This window comes from Coenobita brevimanus, chromosome 46 (genome assembly GCF_032717465.1).
Source record: "Coenobita brevimanus isolate Jiangsu-jjx chromosome 46, ASM3271746v2, whole genome shotgun sequence".
Lineage (NCBI taxonomy): Eukaryota > Metazoa > Arthropoda > Malacostraca > Decapoda > Coenobitidae > Coenobita > Coenobita brevimanus.
In genome coordinates this window covers 14,969,724-14,989,927 of record NC_136999.1, presented here as the reverse complement: position 1 = coordinate 14,989,927, position 20,204 = coordinate 14,969,724, and the positions used below count along the sequence as shown (strand labels likewise).

General features: G+C 41.5%; 1 protein-coding gene across 1 annotated transcript in view; it reads left to right on the top strand.

Moving 5' to 3' along the window:
- Positions 1-3,314: 3,314 nt before the first annotated feature.
- LOC145398631 (cytochrome P450 2L1-like) overlaps positions 3,315-20,204 on the top strand; it is a 169,265-nt gene continuing 152,375 nt past the window's right edge. The window contains exons 1-2 of the mRNA XM_080271440.1: positions 3,315-3,535; positions 8,528-8,627. Coding sequence (XP_080127566.1) covers positions 3,451-3,535; positions 8,528-8,627 — 185 coding nt within the window. The 5' untranslated portion in view covers positions 3,315-3,450. The remainder of the gene's footprint in view (positions 3,536-8,527; positions 8,628-20,204) is intronic.

Genomic DNA, 20,204 nt, shown 5'->3' with positions numbered 1-20,204 from the left:
CCCATCCAGGTACAGATTGAACAACCATGGAGACATGACACATCCCTGTTTCAACCAAACCTTCAAAGACAAAAATTCATGCAGTTCACCATCCACACGCACTGCAGCCTTAGCACCATCATACATACTCTTCACAGCATTCAACAACTTCCCATCTACTCCATATATTCTTAATACTTTCCACAATCCATGTCTATCCACCATGTCATATGCTTTCTCCAAATCCATGAAAGCCGCACACAACTTCTTTCCCTTCTCTAGAAACTTTTCCACTAAAGATCTAAGAATGAATATCTGATCTACACAACCTCTTCCCTTCCTAAAGCCTCCCTGTTCTTCTCCAACTAATTCCTCTGTTCTTTCTCTAACTCTGTCAGTATGTATCCTACCATACACTTTTCCTATTGTACTAAGAAGACAGATGCCCCTATGATTACCACACACTTCTTTTTCCCCTTTTCCTTTGTACAAGGGAATAATTATACCTGACTTCCAATCCTCCGGGACTCTACCTTCCTCCCAGGCCAATCTGCACGTTTTCCACATCCATTCTACTACTATCTCTCCCCCATACTTCAGCATTTCACGACACACTCCATCAATTTCTGAGGCTTTCCCCAATTTAACTTTCTTCATTGCTTCCACAACTTCTATCCTACTGATTTCTTCTTGTCTTCTCACCTCCCTCCTTCTCCCAGCCATTCCCCAGCCACCTATACTCGCATTACTTCCATCCTCTATGTTCAACAATTCCTTAAAGTGTTCTCTCCATCTGCTCACTTTTTCTCCCTTCTCCACTAGTAATCCACCATTTTTATTTTTCACTCCCCTGCTAACTTCACTTCCACCCTGTCTTACTCTTTTTACCTCTTTCCAGAACATTTTCTTACAGTCCCTCCACTTTACATTCAAGTTCCTTCCAAATTCCTCATCCGCTTTCTTCTTACTCTCTCTTACTAATCTTTTCACCTCTCTCTTTCTTTCTACATGTAACTCTCTCTTCCACCTCTCAACTTCTTCCACGCCCCTATTTCTCATCCATTCATTGTATGTTTTCTTCTTTTGTGCCACAGCCTGTCTCACCTCTTCATTCCACCATGCTGTTCCTTGCACACCCCTACATACATATATATATATATATATATATATATATATATATATATATATATATATAAAGAAAAACAAGAACATTAAGGAAAATGATATAAAAGGGGTAATGTGTAAAAGTAGCATGCTTACTCTTTGCAAAATCATAAAACCAGTACGAAGGCTAAGTATGCTAGATATAAAAAAAATACAAAGTGGGAGTTGACCTATTCAAGCAGTTAATGCGTGAACAGTTGGGTAGCGCTAGTCGAACTATTAATCACCCATTTTCTTCCGCTGTTATTCAGATACTAACCTCATGCCAGTCCTACTCTGACCTCATCACTGCTGAATGTATCCTAATTAACAGAATACGACCCAGTCTCAGTAGTTCAACTAGCGCTACCCCACTCTTCACGGAATAACTACTTTAACAAGTCAACTCCCACTTTTTTGTTATATCCAGCATAGGTAGACTTTGTACTTTTTTTTTTAATTATTATTTTACAAAGAGTAAGTGTGCTGCTTATATACTTTATGCCTTTTATATCACTTTCTTTTTTTTCCCCTTTTATTATGTTAGCTTATGTAATGTATCTTTGGAAAAAACAAGTTTTAAATTTTTCCTGACATTGTTGTCTTTTGAACTTTTCGGTTGGAGATTGTGTCTTTGAAGCATATGGAGTAATAAAGATGCTGTTTATCACAACGTTGGAACTACTTTTCCTTGAGGTTTCCAAGAGAAAGATCTTTTGCGGGGATTTTATATATATACATACTATATATATATATATATATATATATATATATATAGACCCTCTCAGGCACAGGTGGTTTGAGTTGTTAGATTGTTTAACAACCTGTAAAGCACACCATGACACGAATCGGGTAAAAAAAAAATATTAAAATATGACACACATCGGCAGGAAACTTGTGTCCTCCTTTGTCTTACACGATGTGCATCATGGTGTGTTGTACAGGATGGAATTTAATGACTCGATTGGAGTCCATGCATGAAATGGTTTATATATAATATGTAAGTAAATTCTTTGTGCAAGTTCTTTTGTGTAACCTTTAATATATGGAGGTGAGGCAATTATGGTTAATGCAAAACAAGCCCACACCAACATTTCAATTTCTTTTAATGATTTGTGCCTTCGACAATACCACCACAAAAGGTGACTGTGGAAGCAGAAATAGAAGTGTGAATAGTTACTGAGCGTCTTGGCATGAAACAAAGACTGGAAAAGCTGTTTTAGATACCAGTACATAATGAACTTGCTGATATCCACGAATGCTTCTCTGTATGCTTATACTCAGGACAAAGAGCAGAGTGCGAGGGAATCCAGATCAGTATATAACTGTATATAATTATTGTACATAATTATTACTGTAAACAAAATTGCTAGCCCCAATAGACAAAATAACAAGAAGTAATAACTCAAAGATTCAAGAAAGAAGTTGTAGATGAGAGAGAGAGACAGAGAGAGAGAGAGAGAGACTCATGCTGAGTTGCATGTCACAGTGCAGTATTATCAGTTCTTATCTCCATCCACAGTGACAATAAGTTAAGTGATGGGGTCAGTGGAGTACCAAGTCGCCAGTGGAGTCGTTCAGTGGTGGGTTACTGCGTTCTACTAGGCTTTGAAGCACCCCTCCCTTGGCGATTTTATCTTGCAACTTACAACTTAACATTTTGTACACCCGCACATTGTTTATATCATTTTTATATCGACAAGGTTTGCATCAGTAATATTAAAGGATATCGAGGTGTGATGTGGTGAACACATAGCTAATGAAGAAATGTTAAGGAATCTCCGAAGCCATTTAAAATGCGACACATCGTCCACCTTAACTCCGTCAGCCCTATGGCGTACATTAAATTTGGCCATGATTCCACTAGGTATTTTAACTCCTCCTAGGAGAGCCCCCTAGTAATACAGTGGGCTTATGAAGGCCGTATTTAACTCAGATCATAAAAGTATTTGCTAAGCTAAATAAGGGTTCTAAAAGCAGCAAGAATAAGACAATATTATGGGTTTACATCCTTCCCAAAACACTTTCTTCTGATAATAACATATTCTAGTGTTATTTTTTGTTACAGGCTCAGTGATAGGAAAAAAATTAAAAACATTACCACGACTCAACACTCTTTTCATATCACTGAATCGTAAGTGGCTCCAAATTTTAGTGTTCCTCTTTTGTTCCAGCTCAGCATTCAAGACAAATAGAGAGGAAGTACAGACCATTATAAAGTGGACAGAGAAAACTGAAAAGCAGACTCAGTGACCAGCGACGTTGGTGTGCACCGGAGTCGCTGAGTTTAGGAGTTATATAGAGTTCGAGTGAGTGTGCTGGATCAAGATGGTGGTGGAGTTGTTGCTGTGGGGTGCGCTGATGCTGCTTTTGTGGCTCGCCTTCCTCAAGAAACCTTCAGGACTTCCACCAGGTGAAGCTAAATCAGATGAGGTGAAGTTACATTTAGTTAGATCAGGTGGGGTGGGGTTGGGTAAGGATAGGTAAAGTTATGTCTTACGTGTTAGGCTGGGTTACGCTATGTTAGGCTAGGTGAGGTAAAGTCAGGTCAGGTTATGTAGGCTAGATTAAGCGTTGCGATTACGTTAGTTCAGGTAAGGTTATATTAGGTTAGACTGGGTGAAGTTACGTTAGGTTAGTTTAGGTTAGGTTAGGTTAGGTTAGGTTAGATTACATTAGGTCAGGTTAGGTGAAGTTAGATCAGATGGGATATGTCATGTTAGGTGAGGTTAAATTAGATCAAGATACGATAGTTTAAGTTAGGTTAGGTGACGGGAGATTTGGTTAGGTTAGGTTAGGTGAAATTAGGTTAGGTTAGGTCAAGTTAGATGAAGTTCAGTTAGGAGAGGTCAAGATAGGTAATATTAGGTTGGGTGTGGTCAGGTTAGGTGAAGTTAAACTATATTAGGCTAGTAAGGTTTGGTTCTGTAAGGTTGGGTGAGTTCAGTTCAGGTTAGGATAGGTTAAGGAAGGTTAGGTGAAAGGCCCTCTTGGTGGAATGGGGTTAACAGAGGCTGCATGTAACATGTTCATTTAAAGTTTTCCTTCTAATCTTGGATTAATGGAGACTATCTAACCCATTCAATTAAAATTCCTTCCTGAGCTGAATAAAATCATCTTTAGATAACACGTAAATACAACGTGCACTTACAGTATAGTCTGAAGCAACAAGCTTTACAATTAGACTAACAGCCGAGATTTTAGCTTTGCTCTGTGACCCTGGCCTTCGACCTCTTGTGCTCAAAATAAATTTACGTAGTTTTCATCTGACTCTTAAACTCTCCACCATTTGGTTCAGATCATATCAGAACTCAGTTGATCTTGCTTTGTGACCCTGTACCTTGACCTTATCTATATTATAATGATCCTATTTCTATACGTTTCTTGGTTGGTTGGCTTGTTACCGTAACACAGTAAAAACGGTGCATGTAGCGCAAAATTTTTGTTGGAACAAGGTACCGTTAAAATGCTCTAACTTGAAGAATAAAACAATTCCCAGGCCAATCGAGCCACCGGTTCCCGAGTTATGACTCATTTCTGACCTTTTGTTTCAAATTTAGTATTTGCCTTCAGTGCAAGGGATGGGTTCGTCCTTGGGCCGACATTGAAATTACCAGCATGACACAAGAGAGGAGTGACGTTTATCAATCTCTCGCATCTCATTCCCCCCTCCTTATCCTCCTAAAATTATGTAGTATAATGGTATATTATAATCTCAATAATATAATGATCCGATTTCTGTTGGTTTGTTGGTTTGTTTGTTATAATAACACAGCAAACACGGCCCATGTAGTGCGATTTTTGTTAGAGCAAAGTATCGCTAGAATGCTCTAGCTTGAAGTATAAAGCAATTTTCAGTCCAACCCGGCCACCGGTTCCCGAGTTATGACACATTTTTGAAAACAAAAAGTGACTCGATATCCTCTCAGCAAGTTGTTCTTAAAACCAAATCTCTTCGCCCTTGGCTGCCTTTTAGTCTTTGTACTAACCTTAGTTCGAGTCGAACGAAATCTGTTCACTGAAGTGTCAAACATTTGGCCTTGTCCTGTGACCTTCACCTTTAACAGCTCAGAAGATTTATCCCATTATCCACGCGTTAATGTAAATCCTTCACCAAAGTTGGCCTAAAATGGATTTTCTTTTTTTTCACCTTTCCATATGAGTATGACCTATGATCTCTTATTCTCAAAACAATAGGTCACCCCATGGCTGACTCTAAGTCGTTCCACTAGGTTTTGTCCAAATCATAAAAAGACTGCACTTGTTATTTTGCTCATAGTTGGACATAACAGGCCAGACTGTGACCTGGCTTTGTGATTTTGTTCTCATACTGAGTGTTTTTACACATGAATCCTTTTGCCATTGCCTTATCCTCAAGTATTGCACTAAGTTTGGTCTTAGTTTAATGAGCTTGCAATGTGACTTTGATCAATGGCCTTGCCTTACGACCTTGACCTCTTACTGGTTGTTGCCAAAATCGAATCCTTTTCTTTCGTCCCTCATTCTGAATCTTTCCACCAAGGTTCATCTAAAGTGAATAAAAATTGTATGGATGGGAACATTCACACTCATTCTGAATCTTTCCACCAAGATTCATCTAAAGTGAATAAAAACTGTATAGATGGGAACATTCACAAACTACAAAAAGTTGCCAATTCTCACCAAGTAATTTAAATTGGAAAATAAAAGTAAGGTCAACTAAACTGCTGTTTTGTACGTGTTTCCTTTACCACTTTGTTCATGAATATATTTTTATGAACAAACTTTCTCAGTAAAATGAGGAAAAAAAGCTTCAGTCTGATAAAGTTGAAGGGAATCGCTAAACTAACCTAATGTACCGTCTAAACCTCCTGACAAAATTTGGTCTTAGCATAAAGTGATTATTGACACTCTCAGCCGTGTCATTTAATATAATTCTTAATCAAAGTTTTCAGACATACAGTATATGCCTATATATAATACTAACATAAAGTCGTTTGACTGCAAAATATTAATAGGGATCAGATGAAGCTGTTAGGCACCAGGTTTTGCTGTTGGTGTTGTTGTCATCCGGGAAACATAGGTACTTGCGATTTCAGTTGGCGGTTTCGTCTTCACATGAATTCGACTTCATGATTTTTTTTTTCTTTTTTACTAATAGTCGATACTTTCTCTTCAGCATTTGCCAGGGGAAACATTAAGCTCTCTGATAACTATATGATAAGTGTTTCATATTAAACATGCAGCAAGATTTCTAATATTATGTGACGAATGCTAACGGACTATTGACGTTTTATCCATTCTAGGAACTGTTTTGCAGCATTTTACTCAATAAATCATATACGGTATAGAAAAGAGGTATAATAACCAGTGATTACGGTACTGAAGAATTTATACATTTTCATCATTAAATATCATGGAAGGGATTTTAGAAAATATGTTACTGTACGAGTTAAGAGTTGACCAATTTTCTAATTAAATTACCCGGTAATCACTGGCAGCTCCTCAGTTTGTCAATGTTCCCATTGCCATTGCAGCGCGACCTTGATCTACTGTTCTCAGTAAATAAGTCAGTCTCTGGCTGACCCTCGACTCTTCCACCAAATTTGGTCCAGATCATGTCAAAACTTTCATTTCGTACACAGACGCACATGAACGATATTTGATCTTGCCCTGTGACATGACGAGCTTTGACTGATAGTTCTGAAAACTGACTCCCGCTGTTTTTATCTCATTCTTATCCCTTCCATCACGTTTGGTATAATTCAGATGAAAACAGTTTAAGCAGACTTTGCTCACTGACATTAACACTTGATCCACAGTTTCAAAAGCACTGCGTTTTCTCCTTGGCTGATGCCCAACATTTTCACCCAGTTTGGTTAAAATCTGATTGAATTATCCTGTTCAAACACATACAAACACACTTCTAGCAAAGCATTACAGCGCTCTGTGCTTCCAGTACCCATGAAATTTGAGGCAAGGATTTAGCCTAATCCACATTTTCTGAAAGTCGTGTGTGGAACAGTTGCACAATTAAATGCAATTAATGCCAAGACATTGCTTGTAATAATGACTACATGTTGCCAAACAAGTTTAGCATTTTGTCAAGTATGATAATCATAATGGTATATAAGTTTAACTTGTGGCATACGTATTGGACAGTTTGGTATACAGATTTAATGTTTTGACGTGCATGATGCACGCTCGGGCATACAAGATGACTTACTTGGTATAAAAGTTGAACATCTTGGCATTCAAGTGGAACACAGTCCTATCCTTTTGTCTCTCAAGCAACTGGACTGTGTTTACAATAGAAAGGTGAGAGTCAGGGATGGCCCGATCTGGTGGGGGGTAAGGGGATCACATCCCCAGTGTTTGGCTCAGAGTTGATAAAAAGTACATACTGTTGGTCAGAAGAGGAATGAAGTTGCTGTTGAAGATGACAATATTGGTATTAGTTTAACCCAGTCTGCAGATAAAAATCCACACGGAACTCAATTAATTGGTTTTACTGTACCATATATAAGTTTTGGTTATCCCTCAATTAAATTAAAATCAGTTACCGTACTTAAGTTTTACTTAACGTCAGGTCCAGCAGGAAGGACTATATCAGTACTGATTGTTTTGTGCAATACTAACAGAAACTAAGGAATATATAAAAATGGATAATTATGTTTAATATGCGTAGGTGAAAGCTTGAAATATTCTGCCCCAAAGGCTATAGCAAAATAAATTAAAAGTTTTGCTTTTAAAGATTTATTTTCATTCCTCAGTAAACAAAGATAAATTTTCTAAAGCACGTTCAATAAGTTTATATATATATAATTCTCATTAGCTGGTCAGATATGACGGTAATGTGTAGCCTGTTGGTCAAAACTGAGGTTCCCCCAACCCATCACAAGCTCCTTGGGATATCCTTGTTGAAAGAGTCAGTATCTATACCATTAAACCTGTCATGATCTGAACAAGTCTAGTAATATAATGAACGCAAATTTATTGTATTCAGCTGGGAGTTCTGAAAGAATATTTTTGCTATCGCCGGCCTATTTTATTCAGCTGAGTGTGCATCGAAGGAGTTTAAGGGCACGTCCAAACGTGTGGTTGAACAAGTGCTGGTAACATGTAAACAACACAATTCCGAACAAGCTACAAATCGACCAGCAGCGACCAGATCATGTTGGCAACATTATGGTGAAGTCTCAGCTCCCTCGTATGTATACACTTGTGCCATCACCTCTGGTGCCAGTAGGTTAGAAGCTGCATCGAAACAAATTTACATTCATCTGTCAAAGTACTGCTGCATACATGTTACCAAACATGTTGCCAACTGTGTTGTCAACACATGTTCGAGGACGCGTGTGGACGTGCCATAAGACCCGTGCGCCGTCGACAAATATAAAAGTATTCTTCTGCTTCTCTCCATCAGGCAGGTGGGGTCTGCCTCTGGTCGGCTATATCCCCCTTACTACTAAGAGCATTCAAGAGCAATTGGATGATTTGAGAAAGAAGCATGGAGATATTTACATGTAAGTATAAATGTAGGTCTGTTACTTTCTTACTACCTCCAGACAATATTCTATACCTGGGTGTATAAGCAAGGTCTTCCAACCTCCAGACAAGTTTGTTTACCTGTATTTTTTAAGTAATGCAACGAAGAGAAAAGTAAAGGCTATAAGTCTGCAACTGTTTATTTTCAGGAAGGAAAAAAAAACACCAACATCGAATAGTCACTTTGAGATGCCTGAACACATTGCTTTTAAGACACTGAAGCTCATAAGAAGAGGGAAATACAGACTGGGGAAGACAGTCCCAGAGCTGACTTGTTTCATATATGACTGAAGGAGAGTATCGGTTAACTCTTCCATTAGACAGATGGAGAGAAATGCAGTGAGGGTGCATTCCCAGACGGGTGTAACGAGCCCGCCGTAATGGAGGAGAAATGCAAGTAAACAGTCCGGAAGAACTATGGCCATTGAAATGGCGATGGTAGTGGGATAAAAATGAAGTACTGGGGCGAAGAGAGAGAGAGAGAGACAGACAGAGAGAGACAGAGAGAGAATGGAGTCGCTAAGAGGAGAGTTCGTGAGAAGAAAAACCTTTGACATCACCCTGTTTAGAAAGGCTGTATGTAGTGAACTCCCCTCCCCCCTCCTTACGAAAGTAGTACTCCATACAGAGGTGAATAAGATCTTTTCACAAAGTCACTCCCTGCGCAGGAGTAAAGATTGTACAGAGACGGCTTGACACATTCGGTGTCCTGGAAGAGGATTTATCGTATAAGTGTGGGTTTGATATATTTTTGCTACCTCTAACCAGTCACATTTACCTGTGAGTGTAAGCTTGAATTTGTTATATTCTTGCTGTCTCCAGACAGTTTTATTTTTCTGGCAGTACAAGCGTAGGTATATGGCTTATTCAATTCACGCTTCCTCAGACAATCTTGTTTACCGGTGTACACAAACTTGGCTTGGGTCACTCCTGAGTGGGGACAACAAACACATTTAGATGTGTGGGCCGTCAGCCAATGGATATATAAATTAATAAATACCGTAAACAATTCGTGGCCTATATCGGTACACGGCTAGCACTAAATATCGTGCCACCGCTAGCACCAATAAATTTTATGTATCGTCGCACTGCTGGCCACCAATTTAATGTAGCCGTTATGGAGTAGCAGTTGACTACATATTAAGTGTTCTGCTGTTTAGTATAACTAGACCACCGTGTTGGATCGACGACACTGTCTGTAGTACACGTCAGCCACTCGCCGTCACTGCCCGACACTTCCCACCAAAGGTCCTCTGCCACGAGAAGGTGGAAGCTGGTCTGTTATTAAGTGGTAGCGTAAGGTGACAGAAATGAGCAGATTAAATCTCTCTTTATTGGGTACAGAATAATATAACTGCGACCCGAGAGATATGTAAGAGCGATACCACCTCCCTTTAAAACTGTAAAACGGCTTCTGACGCTGTACACTCACCGAGCCGACTAGGGCGCGGTGCTGAGGTCAGCTAAAAAGTGAGGTGCCGAGCATTTACATATACTCTGGGCTTATGCAAAAAGTAGAGATAAATGACAACTCTACTAGCACATTATACACCTCTATTAAATGGTATTAAGTACATTCACATATACCAACATAATAAATGGTTCCCCAGGACTTTACACTTAACTATTCAGATATCTTTTCACTTCTAACCTTCTTTCCATAATTGAAACAGGGTGGCACTTGTGGTCTGCCATCCACCTTCTTCTATACCACAGCTAACAGCGAAATGATATTTGGTTGTTCATCATTCACACTTCATTACACACTGTTAATTATGACTAAACAGCTTTAAAAATTATTATGTAAAGTGTGTGATACTACAACTTCATATGGAAAAAGATGTTGACACCAGAACATCGCTCGGCCACACCATTGACGTCCTCATCGACATTGTTGTCCTAACTACCGTGTAGCCTAACCAGAGTGTAGGGTAGCTAACTATTCAGGAACATCCACTTGCAATCCTCGAGTACGGACACGTGGTATCAGTGGGTTCCTTAATTGGCGCCTTAAATAGTAGCCTAAACCACAAACACAGGACAAGACCACAATAAGTAGAAGACCAACGCCAGGACCAAAATAGGAAGGAGAAAGGTATGAAGGAAGATAGGACAGTACATAAGGCTCTAAATCAGTCCTGTTCAGGTGGGAGAGGAAGGTAAGCTCCTTTAATACATGAGACAGCCTGTTCACATTCAAGGAAGTAACATTGAATGAAGGTAAAAAGGGTCGTAACTGGGATGAGAAGTTCACTGTCAAATCTAGATGATGCTTGCTAGGCAGAACTGCTATCTCTTTACTGAGTAACTCACAAAAATCAGGTGCAACATAGTACCCCTTTACTGTAAGGAATTGATTCTGTGAGGCACAAATCACAGTTACATCCTCTGTCTCAGGAAAGTAAAAGTACTGTTTCGCATGAATATGAGCATGGAAAACTGACTTCAACTGAATGGGTTGGAAGGTGCAACGTTGCAGAGCAGAGGAAGTATTTGTGTCCAACAAGGCCCTCTTACACTCCTCTACCTTTAATGGTACGAAGACAAAATGGAAAGCAGGACATACATGGAGATCAAGAAATGAGGCCTTACACTTCTCAAATTCATCCACAGTCGTTTCTGCTACATATTTCTTGTCATCTGAGACACCTAGCACCTCTGGACCCTCTTCAATAACAACAAGCGTATTATTAGCAGTAGCAAAAGGGAAGGAAATGAACTGCCATGCCTGGTATGTTACAGCATTCCTCATAGGTACCAATATCAGGACGCCTTCATGGGTCAACTGGGCCTCTAACAACGGGTAATAATATTCCAGTTGACTCAGATCAAAGAGTGGCATAAGTCCATGCTTCCACATAGCTATATCAACTGCATTTGTTAATATATTAGTAGGCAGCAATAAAGCATTAACCCTGTTCAAACTTGCATCGATTAAGCCGTCCACCATATTGACTGCATGCTTCTCCAAAGCAGTGGTTGACTCGTCGAGAGCATGTAAGTACTCAGCGAATAACACCAAGTTAGCTAGGGTTGGTAGGTTAATTTGGATATTGTTCACAGGCTCTACTAGATGGTTGGTAGTCCTAATTATCTCGTTAGCTTTGTTAGTGAACTCATCTAACTGTTTATACACATGCATGATTAATCTATTATTGGCTTTAGCGGCCAGTGTCAAGTCATGCATCTGTCTACCCAATTGCACTACGTCCTTATCTAATGCCGTGCCAAAGAGTTGTTGAGACAGGATTCCTAGAAAATCCACAAGTCCTCTCTTAGTACGTGCATGGACATGCTTGGAAAGATCAGAGTGTACGTTAGGTAAAGCTACATGCAAGTTAGTGAGCCTGTCGGTGAGCCTGTCTATATGCCTAGTCTGAAGCTCAACAATTCCATGCAAGGTTCGTTCCAATGCTTCAGTGTCAGAGTTCGTCAATCGTGGGTTTCGATTAAACATCTTTCCCACTTCCAACAGTTGCTGTCTGAGATTCGACAAGCCCTTGGAGACCTCCTTGACAATATCTGGCGTTTGGAGATAGCCTTCCATTGGATAGTAGACGCATACTGCATCTTCCACTACTACGACTTCTCCAAGTGGGCTCTTCAGTGCTCCTGGCATTAACGCAGTCGTGTCCATGTCCGATGTCGTTCCATAGGTCCACCCCAAGCAACGCACGAGGAGTATGAGCCACAGCCACATTTTTTTTGCAAGAGTAGATACTCCCTTAATCACTCTTGTTGTGGGATCGTAGCTTGCTGCGATACTCTTGGTTAGGGACAGGTACGGATGATGACACAGACTGCGACGAAGACAGAGGGCACAACACATCAGACGATAGGCCTAGCTCTTGACTTACTAGTTTGATCCTATCAGCATGTACTGCCTCCTGAGTTCCATTAGCTTCATCCTTTATTCCATAAGTATTTCCACGTACTCGTTCCACAACGGTATATGGTCAGCGGAACTTAGGTCTGAGCTTGGAAATTCTCTCAGGGTTGTGGATCATGACCTTCTGGCCTGCCTGTAACGTCTTTTCTTGACTACCTTTGTGTTGTTTCGCCATCATCTCCGCTCTTGAGGCTTTTAATCTTTTCCGTACTTCACTGTGTATACATTGGAATTTCAACAACTGTACCTTTGCGTAGTCTTCTTCGTTGTATACTGGAGAAGGAGGTCCAGCCAACAAATCGTAGGGTAACACTTTCTCTTCTCCATAAAGGATATAATGAGGAGACTTCCCAGTTGATGAATTTTCTGAGGAGTTGATGGTCGCCGCTACATGTGGTAACCAGTCTTCCCAGTTATCCTCCTGATTTGAGGTTATTACTGGTCTCAAGACTACCAGTATCTTCCTGTTTGTTCTCTCCACCAGGCCATTGCTCTTAGGACTGTAAGGCGTTACAAAAACTTGCTTTACTCCATACATACGACAGATTTCTTGTAACACCTGGTTACGAAATTCACTGCCATTATCGCTGAGCAATACCTTAGGTGTAGAGTATGGACAAATCACTGAAGTCACAAAAGCGTGCGCCACCTCCTCTGAAGCTTTCGTCTGTAAAGGTGCTAAAACAGTGAATCGTGAGAAATGGTCCACTGCCACCAGTACATAACTTGAACCTTGACGACTTCTCGGCAACGCTAAGAGATCAATGGAGACTGTATCCCAGGGTTTTTCCGGTAGAGGATACTCTAAGATGGGAGTCAGAAGTCCCGTCGTTCCTCGTATTTCCACGCATTTGACACATTGACTGACGTGGGCTTCTATGTCCTTCCTCATGGTCGGCCAATAGTATTTCTTTCTCGCCTCACGTATGCATCTATCGCGACTGGGATGACCCGCTTGAGGTACGTCATGAACTAACTGTAGCACGGCTTGCTGTAAGGTAGCAGGAACAACCAACTGATATGCAGTGTCCTTCCCTGGGCGTTGCTTATACAAAGACCCTGTTGAAGATGGAAGTGAGTCATATCTGAGGAATACTCAGCAAGAGCAACATCCTCGGCTGTGGTAGCAGCAATGTTTCTACTCAACGCGTCGGCTACACATTTTGACGGCCTGATAAATATCTGACCTCTGGATCAAACTCCATTACCTTGCCAAACCAACGCGCAACCTTACCATGCAAGTTTTTTCCTTTAAACAAGTCGCGTATGGGTGCATGGTCAGTTAAAACAATTATCCGGTAGCCAAAGATAATATCCCGGAAATGTCCTAACGCCCACACGACTGCTAATGTCTCCAAAGGTGTCGTCGAATAGTTCTTCTCTGGGGGTCTTAATGCCCTACTAGCATACGCTATGGTATGTGTCTTTCCTTGCTCATCCTTCTGCTGTAACACCGCTCCCAGACCCAGACCTGAGGCGTCCGTGCACAGATAGAAAGGTTGAGTATAATCAGGAAACGCTAATACGGGTGTTTCTGACATAGCTTGTTTGAGCTCGTTGAAGCTTTTCTCTTCTGAGGGTCCCCATTTCCATGCAGCGTCCTTCTTCAGTAGCGTTGTTAAAGGTGATGCTATGATGGCATACCTGTGGACAAAACTCCTATAAAAGCCAGTGAGGCCTAGGAACGATCTTATCTGATCCTTGTTCTGTGGTGTAGGAAAATTCAACATTGGCCTTACCTTGTCCGGCACAGTCTTGATGCCATTACCATCAACTAGGTGTCCTAAAAATCTAATACTGGATTTCAGAATCATACTTAGACAGCTTAATTTTCAGACCTGCGGATCTCAAGGTTTCCATCACTCGTTTTAACTTGTTAAAATGACTGTTAACATTGTTACTCACGATGATTAGGTCATCTAGATACGCTAAGACGTCTTGCCCTAACATCCGCCAAACAATTGGTTTATCATCCGCTGAAATGTTAAAGGAGCATTACTCAGTCCAAAAGGCATCCGGAGACATTCAAAGTGCCCACGGTGAGTGCTAAAAGCAGTAATGGGACGCGACTCTTTGGTCAGCTCCACCTGCCAATACCCTGACGCTAGATCCAGACAAGTAAACACAGTATCCCTTACCTAATGATTGAAGTAAGTCTTGCAGATTCGGAATCGGGTAACGATCCCGTACTGCTACCTTGTTCACTTGCCGAAAATCCACAACAGGTCTCACACCACCGTCCTTCTTAGGCACTAGAAAGAGTGGTGCATTCCAAGGCGAGGAGGAAGGCTGGATAACGTCATCACAAAGCATCCTTTCAACTTCCTCATCCACTGCTTCCCTTTGGCTGTGCGGTAGACGGTATGCGGGCACATAAACTGGATTTGTACCAGGGCACAAACCAATATGATGCTTCACCCTATCCGTCCTACCCAGCGCTTCTCCTGGAAGTGCTACTACGTCGGAAAATTCTCTAAGGAGGGCTAGGAGTCGTGTTTTATGGTCTACATTATCCGTGACCTTCACGTATTGCTCCAGCTGTTTTTCCTTAGCCAGACGTACGGGTTCCGACTGAGTCGTTGCTTGAGATGTAACTACAGGAGAGATCACCGGCACGTCGTCGACTTCCTTTATGGGGGCACCATAGCACAAGTCGCCTATATAACAATCATCTCTGAGCTTAACTGCGCCACCACTCATATTTGCGATGTGTCTTCTGGTCTTGGCCAATGCTAGTCAGAGTCGATTCCAGCGACAATGCCTTATGTTTCACAGTCTCAGTTAAGCATGCTACATCAGTTCCCACTGACACGTCAGGTACTCGGACAGGAATTTTACAGACAGTTCGACTGGGTAAGTGGTGATTACCACTCACTATAGCCCTGACTTTCTTCCAGTCCATACCCTCCGCTTCGTGTGCATCCGGGGACTCCCTTGATGCTTCACTTGTCGGGGTCACAACTGGTTGGACGGCTCCTGATTGGATGCCAGTTCCAGTTCGTGTCGCTGAGGGATTAAGGCCTACAAACTCTTTCCCATTAAAGGAAATGGAATGTCTTTGAGGGTGTATTACTATATCATACTCCTCTATGGTTTCAAAGCCTAACAGCCCATCAGCTGGCAGAGGAAAATCCTCAACCACATAAAACGTAGCACGTAACACAGGAGATCGTTTATCTGCCCTCAGTGTCAACGGCACCTGGCTTACAATCTTCATTCTACTCCCTGTCACACCTGTCAACATTACATCAGGTGGTGATAATGTCCAGTTTGTTAGAGGCATTTCACTTTTAAGTCTTTCCAACGCTTTACTAGAAATAATGTTTGTACATGCCCCTGTATCTACGATCAGGGACACTTGGCCTTTCCCTATGATCCAAGGAATAGATAATAAGTCCACCTTAGTAATAGCTGCCACACACGCATCGGTGAATTGTACTATTATAATTACTTTTGCGCGCGGCCCTGAGCTTCCCCCGAACTAGCTGGGTTCCCTAGTTTCTTCCTCTTTTCAATGACAAAGGGGCAACAGTCCGTTTCATGAGGACAATGCCCATGTATGACACACCATCTTTTCACCTCTGGCTTAACAGCCTTGGTCCTTTGCTGTGGAGAACTAGTAGTTGTATCTCTCCAGCCCGAAGTTTGCAAGGCTTTGCTAGCTTCTGCATAGCATATGCCTGCCTTCGCCAAAGCCTGACTTTCAGTACAGCTAGGATGCTGCTGTGGTATATCAGTAGCCAAATTAGGTACAGGTATCTGCCACAAAGGAGGAGGGTTAGTCTGACCTTGCACGCCCATATTGTTAGTCATGCCCCAGGTATTTGGATAAGGGCCCTGGGTTTGCATGCCAATATTAGTATTCATGCCCCATTGATTAGGATTCTGGGTTTGCATGTCAATAATAGTATTCATGCCCCATTGATTAGGATTCTGGGTTTGCACGTCAATATTAGTATTCATGCCCCATTGATTAGGATTCTGGGTTTGCATGTCAATATTAGTATTCATGCCCCATTGATTAGGATTCTGGGTTCGCATGCCAATACCATCTGTGTTTATACCCCATGCATTTGAATAAGGAACAGAAAATAAATTCGGTCCAAAACCTTGTGGTGTACTGAAAACATCTGAAGTATACACAGGTATGTGAGTGGTTGTAGTACTATCAGTAATGACTGGATTTTACATATCCTGAGTGACCAAAGGTACTATTGTAGTCTCAACTTCCACAGTCTCCTCACTAGGATTACCCTCATTAGCAAGACTAGTGGCCATTTTGGATCTAACTGATTGCTCTGGGACTGTTGAATAAGTATGACCAGAACGCAAATGCAAAACGTTCAAATCCTCATCCTGTCCTTCAGAAATATCCTCATCACCTTGATCCTCAGTATGTCCTTCACTCATTTAATATGTCTGAGCACTTTTATTTGATGTATCAACCTACTCATAAAATGCTGAGTCTAGTGGGGTTGGCTTATCTCTATTTCCCTAATTCTACGTCTCCACTTTTTCACTGTATCCATCTAACCCTGTCAGTAATATTCCCCTCCCAGTTACAGGAAGATAAACTGACATAAAAAGAAGGATAGTTACGGTAAGTGACAGAGAAAGGGACACATATAAAATACACAGAAAGTATATTTATTTCAAGGGAATTCTGAGAAACCTTTATTTCCACACATTAACTAACTAACGTGTGTTGATTCAAGAGTGTGTGTGTGTGTGGATTACTAATGCATGGACACTACCTAGATATGAAAGTCCAGGATGATATTCCACATTCCACGTTCCACACTCCACCAGACTCCTCCAACCATACACGGCAGCCCGCTCGCTGTGGGAGTTAGCAAGCAACTGGTTCGCCCTGCATCACGCCAGGCCCGCCGCTCTCGCTTCCCCTCGACTCGCCTCGGCCGTCCGCACCTCTGGAGTTGCTAGAAGTCGCTAGTTGACCCACTCCTCACTGCACTGGCTTGAACTCCCCTTATCTCGCCTCTCGCACACGAGAGCGAGATTCTTGCCAGTTTGCGTTTGAAGATGGAGATATCTCGCACACCACAGGGCGAGATAACTGCCAGTTTGTGCTTAAGATAGGAATCTCGCACTGGCAGAATAATGGGAGGAATTAATATGCACCACTCCAGTTTATCTGCTCCACTTAACTCACTGGTAATTAGTCCCCTTACAACAGTAGAGTAAGATTTTCTGTTTCACCTTCAGGAACGAGCGATTGCAAGGGTTACTGGTTCACAGCATAAATCCCTTTAGCACGTATCGTATCCCACCGCTGCCACCAATTTAATATATCGGTACACGGCTAGCACTAAATATCGTGCCACCGCTAGCACCAATAAATTTTATGTATCATCGCACTGCTGGCCACCAATTTAATGTAGCCATTATGGAGTAGCAGTTGACTACATATTAAGTGTTCTGCTGTTTAGTATAACTAGACCACCGTGTTGGATCGACGACACTGTCTGTAGTACACGTCAGCCACTCGCCGTCACTGCCCGACACTTCCCACCAAAGGTCCTCTGCCACGAGAAGGTGGAAGCTGGTCTGTTATTAAGTGGTAGCGTAAGGTGACAGAAATGAGCAGATTAAATCTCTCTTTATTGGGTACAGAATAATATAACTGCGACCTGAGAGATATGTAAGAGCGATACCACCTCCCTTTAAAACTGTAAAACGGCTTCTGATGCTGTACACTCACCGAGCCGACTAGGGCGCGGTGCTGAGGTCAGCTAAAAAGTGAGGTGCCGAGCATTTACATATACTCTGGGCTTATGCAAAAAGTAGAGATAAATGACAACTCTACTAGCACATTATACACCTCTATTAAGTGGTATTAAGTACATTCACATATACCAACATAATAAATGGTTCCCCAGGACTTTACACTTACTCACTATTCAGATATCTTTTCACTTCTCCTAACCTTCTTTTCATAATTGAAACAGGGTGGCACTTGTGGTCTGCCATCCACCTTCTTCTATACCACAGCTAACAGCGAAATGATATTTGGTTGTTCATCATTCACACTTCATTACACACTGTTAATTATGACTAAACAGCTTTAAAAATTATTATGTAAAATGTGTGATACTACAACTTCATATGGAAAAAGATGTTGACACCAGAACAGGCCCAGAGCTCACTAAACCTTTCCCTCTTCTCAGAGGGAGAGTGAAAGCCAGAAATAACATTGCCGTTTCCTGGCAAAGTACGAATTAGGAGAGGATATAGCAGCAGTAGTATTAGCTGTAGCCCCAGTTATATCTGAAATGTGAGCCCAGTGGACTGTCGGCTGAAGTTGCCTTAATTTCGAAGTTCACAATCGTCCTTTTGAGGGATAAGGAGGACACGAAGGAAGTTGAGGAATGTTTGCATAATCAGGCAACATCATCTCCCGAACAAATCAGTGCCACCACATAACGGAATTCCTCTCCAGGACCATGAGGGGTGTCTGTAGTGAAAGTGATGCATGCGACAGTGGAAGGGTCATCTGCAGGGCCGTGCGCTGGAGTTTTGAAAGAGGAGGGGGGTTGAAAAATAAAATCGCAACATTTTATTCACTTTATTTCATTCATTCATTCATTCATCATCTAATCCTGTGTTGCCCCATGAGGAGCGTAGGAGCCAGGGGCTAGGCAAGTTGCTACTGACATTTAAGTTGAGGGTAACCAACCTCATTCTTCCCTGAGTGGTATTACGTGATCAGTAAACCCCAACCATCCCTCGGATGTAAACCTGCACAATCTCAATCCGATCGGAGAGCCTTAATTACCCACCAAACTAAGTAACGCAATACGTTAAATTTAGGTACTGTAGCTGACTAAAGTACTGAAAGGGCACACATTGAGGGTAATTTACCTACTGAACTCTACAGAACCTTGCAAGAGAAAGCAATGTGGATATCAATGGTTGGAGCACCTTGGAAGTTAGGGCACTTCAGAGAGGTTGAGTCTTTTTAACTCTTTTTCTATTATATTTCTATCTCGCAACATTCTTAACAGGATTAAATTAATTTAATAAGTTGGGTTTTTGCAATTTTTTTCATCTGAATTTTTAATTCTTTCCAAATGGGGAGGGGGGTTAAACCCTCCACGTGTGCACGGCCTTGGTCGTATGGCTGTGTTTATGTGCAATAGAGTCTGTATACGTCATTCGTATGGACAGACAGGGTGCAAACATATGAAAGAACATAACACCAGCTATACGTCCACCAGACTCAAGGTACACACAGGTCGGAAAGCAACTGTACCACCACTGAGCAACCTTGGATGTGCAGTGGGCACCCAAAGTTCTGTCTCTTCTGCTTCTCTCTCCACAGACTTTATAAAGTAAATCTGTCATGTAAATTTTGGTGCTGACTTTACAGAGTGAAGATATATAACCCAGCTGATGGTTCCATAGATTACTTTTTTGCATTTTTAATTCCTGGTCTTGCGGTGCACGTCGAAGACGAGAGGTGTGAAGATAATGATCAACAATGAACAACTGATGATGATGATACTTATCAACGATGAATGACTGATGATGATGATGATGATGATGATGATGATGATGACAGTAATAACGTAATGGCAATAGCAAGAAAATTCTGTTGCTGCTGCTGTTGGAATAATTTGCTGCATCTATTTCTATCCTCCCTGTG